The 5,472-nt window shown below is 21.4% G+C and overlaps 2 protein-coding genes across 2 annotated transcripts; one reads left to right on the top strand and one right to left on the bottom strand.

Moving 5' to 3' along the window:
• Nucleotides 1–2,000: 2,000 nt before the first annotated feature.
• DICPUDRAFT_79277 (uncharacterized protein) lies at nucleotides 2,001–2,872 on the top strand (the record flags this gene model as incomplete). Its single annotated transcript, XM_003288435.1, has 6 exons — nucleotides 2,001–2,016; nucleotides 2,069–2,245; nucleotides 2,324–2,365; nucleotides 2,444–2,504; nucleotides 2,566–2,755; nucleotides 2,825–2,872. The coding sequence occupies 6 exons, from the start codon at nucleotides 2,001–2,003 to the stop codon at nucleotides 2,870–2,872; spliced, it is 534 nt and encodes a 177-aa protein (XP_003288483.1).
• Nucleotides 2,873–4,346: 1,474 nt separating this feature from the next.
• DICPUDRAFT_152716 (uncharacterized protein) lies at nucleotides 4,347–4,743 on the bottom strand (the record flags this gene model as incomplete). Its single annotated transcript, XM_003288426.1, has 2 exons — nucleotides 4,347–4,629; nucleotides 4,691–4,743. The coding sequence occupies 2 exons, from the start codon at nucleotides 4,741–4,743 to the stop codon at nucleotides 4,347–4,349; spliced, it is 336 nt and encodes a 111-aa protein (XP_003288474.1).
• Nucleotides 4,744–5,472: the final 729 nt, after the last annotated feature.

Raw genomic sequence — 5,472 nt, 5'->3', positions numbered from 1 at the left:
AGATTATGCTATGAGTGTGAGTGAAGAAAAAAAAAAATGAAATTAAAAAATTAAAATTTATGTGGTGTGTGAAATTAAAAATTAAAAAAAAAAAAAAATAAAAATTTAATGGGGGGTTTCTGAATTAGTTTTATAAAAATTTTTTTTTAATTAAATTAAAATTTTTTAAGATTAGTGTTTATACACAACCTAAATTTTTTTCTTTATTTGTTCAATAGATGTCATCATTGTTTTTAATTAATAAAAAAGACAATTTTGTAATTCAGAAAAAAAAAATAAAAAAATTTGATAATCAAATTTAGCAATTTTATAATAAAAAAAAAAAAATATTTAATAAAAAAAAAAAAATTTATTTATTTGTATATTTTTAATGTTATTAAAATAGAACTATTTATTTATTTAATTTTTTGTTGTTAAATTAATATTTTATTCAAGACTGCTGGTGATGTTATTGAAATATTATGATTATCTTCAGTTTTTATCGTTATCACAGTAGGGGAATAATACCTGATTTAATTACTCTCTTATTTTATTTTCATATATGCTGTCTTTGGGTGTAGTCTGTAATTCTTTCAAAAGTATACCCCAATTTTTAGCAAATATCAATAGGTTATGGAAATTTTTAAAAATATATTTATTTTTAAAAATCGATATTTTTTAAAAAAAAAAAAAATTTTTATTTTTTTTTTTATTTTTTTTTTTTATTTTATTTTTTTCGATCACAACTTACAAACAAACACATAAATAATTTTAATAATGTAAACTATACCACATCTAATAAATAATAATAATAATAATTATAACATTACTGAAATATGTTTTAAACTTTTCAAGAATAAGTAAGTAAATCAATATATTATTTTAAAACAATAACAACAGCAACAAACCCTTATATATATATAGAAAATGGCATCGTTGTAGAAATAGAAACAGAATTGCTTCAATCTTATCAACCATTTATATGAATCTCAATACATTTGCCTTAGCCCAAGCAGATTGCAACATACTCTCAAAATAAATAAATCAAACTAACAACCACAACTTAATAATGTAGATGGTGTCCTAATATCTAAAAGTGAATATTAGAATATGGCCCTACTGGAAAAACTCTTCAGATTCATTAGAGGACTCTTCAAAGAGGTTCATCAGATAGCAAATCATCATCAGCTAGTAGTTCATCATCAGCTAGAAGTTCATAGCCATTAGAAAATAAACTGCTTTCAGACAAATTAGAAAACAAAATGAACATACCAAGAAATACAAAGTAGGTGATCATATAATAACACACCCACAACAGCAACAAAAACAACCAGAATCAATAGCAAGACAATACTCATATAAACGTAGTGCACTAAGACTACCTAAAAAAAAAATTGTATGTATTTATTTCAACGAAATTGACCCTAATTTAATTTGAGAATGTGGATGCAATTGTTTAAAAAAGAAGAGAGAGACTTTTAGAACAATTAGAATTAAATTACTTTATAATTATTTTTTTTTATTAAAATTAATCATTAAATAATCTAATATTATTTCTTTAAATTTAGTTGTATAAATCATATTAATAATCAATTTAATTAATTTTTTTTTTATTTTTTAAAAATCATTTTTTACAATTAAAAAGTTTTTTTAATGTTTTTGGTATCATTTAAAAGAGAATTAAATAAAAAATCGAAATCAAATTAAAAAATTGATCAATAATATATATAAAAAAAAGATATAAACTAAATTATTACTTTACAATTATTTTTTTTAAATTAAAAAAAAAATTATAATTTTCAAAACAGTTCTATCTTTTTCATAAATAAATTTTTTTGGATTTATTTTTTATATTTTATTATTTTAATTTTTTTATTATTATTTTATTCACATACAAATAATAATTTAGCTTTATTTACAATATTCAACAATAATAATTTTTTTTCTTTATAAATTTAATAATATAATATATAAAATAAATTTATTTTTCAAAATATTCATTATTATATATTAAAATAAAAATGGATTTTGAATTTAGTAATATTGTTATTTATACTTTAGAAGTTTTTTTTCTTTATTGTATTATTAGTAAAGTACAATAAAATAAGAAAACATTTAAACACAAACCAAATTACCATCATATTATATAATAATAATAATAATAATAATAATAATAATAATAATAATAATAATAATAATAATAATAATAATAATAATAATAATAGAGATAATAAAATTAATTATTATGATTTACCAAATATATTGGGTGAATATTTATATTTAATTTTCAGATTTTTATTAGTTATTATTTTATTTTCTTCAGTTTATTTTTCATTTAATATAGTATTAAATGACGTAGAAATTAAATATAACCATCTCTCTTCAGGTATTTATAATTTATAATTTTAAATCAACACATTTCTTTAAACTAATTCCAATATTATTTTTTTAAAAATTCAAAAAGAAGAAGAGAAATGTAAAGTATGGGAGCTTTGTATGGATATAGATCCTTCAAAGCCACTTAAGTAAGTGTTTAAATCATTTTATATATATACATTTTTTGATTACTAATTCTTTTAAATATAGATTAAAAATTTTAGCAGAAGTTTTAGATAACTTCCTTTCAAGTTTGTCATATACAGCTATGGCATGTTTAACTTTTATCGTTTGGATGATGTTTTGGATTCCTAGAAAATTTTTTGGTAACAGTAGAAGCTATCCAAATCCAAATCATCACCACCAACTTGAAACACAAACTCAGCCAATCTTTGTCAATGTAATTATTATAAAAGCAACAATATATATTTACAAAAACTAACCTATTATTTGTGTTTTTTAACTTTAGGATTTGGTAAATTTGGAAAAAGATTTCAAGGAACTTAGATTACTATAATATTAAAAAAAAAAAAAAAAAAAAAAAAAAAAAAAAAAATAATAATAGATTATAGGATCCAAAAAATAAGTTAAGAAAATAACCATAATAATAATCTTTAAGATATTACTAAAAAGGTAAAATAATAAAAAGTATTCAGCATTATAAATCAAGTCAATCTAATATTAGATTAACATGTTATCTATCCAATTTTCTCTGGCCAAGTAAATATGGTAGACCATCGAATAATATTAGATGAAGAAAAATTTTAGTAGTCCTTTTTAAAGTTTGGTATTAAAAGCAAAATCTAGGAAATTAAACCATCTGACGAACAACCATGATCAATTGTTTATTTATTTCAAATAAATTATTATTGGGTTATTATTTCATTAGAAACAGAACACAAAATTATTTTCGACTCCATCAGACCAATCGAAAATATTTTCAGTATTAAGATACTTATACATCATAAAGTTTTTAAATAAAAATATAAATATAAAATTTTTATATTTTTATAAATAATTTATTTATTTTATTTTTTACAATAAATATAAAATTTTATTTTTTATAACAATTTATTTTATTTTTACCATTTTCCTTTTATTACCAAATGATTTTTCATGATAAGTTGGTATTAATTTAATTTGTTTACAATTGATAAATAATATTCGAAAATATATTATTATTTGATCACCTATTTTGTATTTCTTGGTATGTTCGTTTTGTTTTCTAGGTTGTCTCTGAAAGAAGTTTATATCGTTTACTCATTTCTTTAATGATTTGTGAATTGCGGTGAGTAAGCAGTTTATAGAGAAGTGGGTTCATAACCCTGGTTTGCGAAAAATGGAGTGATTTAGTTGTGCTTAATACAGAATGGCCATTTGTTTGGATATGAACCGGTGTTGAAAATTTAATTTGGTACCAAAATCTTTCATTTAACCTTTGTTAATAGTTTTTAATGGGGACTGTCTTTGGTTTAGCACAATATTGATTTTTAACTATTAATTACAGTGCCCGGATTATATATGTAGACCCCTAAGTTTATTTTTTTTTGCTTGCATCGCATCAGGTTTCAGTGGTATCTCCTTCATTAGATGATTACTAATTGATACAATTTTAGCTGTATAATTGTAAACTGGGGAAGTATTTGATGGTAATGATGAAATATGAACTCTGAATTGGTAACCATGTAATTTAATTTCTTATTTGAATATCAGCTCCTCCATCTCTTCTGCATTTACTATTATTGTACATCAAATGTATACGGTTCATTTTGCATATAATATTCTCCTGGTGATATTTTTATGATGGTGGTGGTGGAAGTGTTATATTACCATTATTAATTAAAAAGCTATTACTGTTTTTATTGCTGCAACCGCTACTACCGCTACTCCCATTGATATCATTACTATTACAACTGCTTATACTACTACAACTTGGGCTTCGGGCTAAACTGATACTATTATTATTTAGATTGCTATATTCACTAATACTACTATTTATAGTTACTATTACTATTTTTTAAACTGAATGTTGTAGGTTCTGGTACTGCTGTTGTTGTATTGTTGTTACTATTACTATTTTTTAAACTGAATGCTAATGCTACTGTTGTTGTATAATTATTACTATTACTATTGTTTAAACTGAATGATGATGATGAAGCTGCTGTTGTGTTATTATTGTTATTTTTATTATTGATATTGATATTATATGGTTCTATGATATTTACTCGATATTTTAAAAGTAATTCTAATGATTTAATCGATGATATTGAAAAACTTTTTTTATTAATTGTGTAGTTTGGTAAAAATGTTGGTACATTTTATTGATAGGAAATACTCCAATGCTTCTATATTATCTAAATAGTATGCACATTCTACTAAATCAAACATGTGTAGCTGTTCTTTTTTCTTTTCTGTATAGTAAGCTAATTAAATTTACATCTCTATTAGTCTCTAAAAAAAGCTTTATATCTCTAGATTTTATTAATATATATTCATCTGCCTGTATTATAATTAATAATTTAAAGTGTTATTTCATATGTTTACTTTATAACAATAATCAATTAGTCTAAATGTTATTACCACTTTTAATTTAATTTCTAATAAAATCCATATTTTCTTTTTACCATAAAGCCCAATGATCTTATGTTTTAATTTAATTCTATTAAAGTAGAATTGGTTTATTGTGGTTGCAGCTGCGGTTGGGAATGTTGGATGAATCTATTGTAATGTTTTTTTCTGCAATATCAATTATTTTATTTTGTAAATAAATAGGTATGGTATCATTTAAATATGTGTATAAACTTACTTTTTGATTCAGCAACTCTTAACTGATATGCAGAAGGTAATGCAAAACTTTTGTGTAAACATTACTTCCAAAGAATCTTATGAAATTGTAAAACTAACATTACATGTGTAATTATACCTTAACTGATGTGTCTTTGTATTTGACTTAAAATATTGTTTTTCCATTTGAAAAAAATAAATTTATCATTACTATATTATTTCTTGCTATTATATATATTATATGGTACATTCAGCAATGATGGTCTGTAAATTTATAAAAAAAAATTCAAAAAATTCAAATTAATTTTTTTTTTTTTTTTTTTATTTTTTTTC

This window comes from Dictyostelium purpureum (assembly GCF_000190715.1).
Source record: "Dictyostelium purpureum unplaced genomic scaffold DICPUscaffold_135, whole genome shotgun sequence".
In the NCBI taxonomy this organism is placed as follows: Eukaryota; Evosea; class Eumycetozoa; order Dictyosteliales; family Dictyosteliaceae; genus Dictyostelium; species Dictyostelium purpureum.
This window is presented reverse-complemented; position numbering and strand designations above follow the sequence as displayed.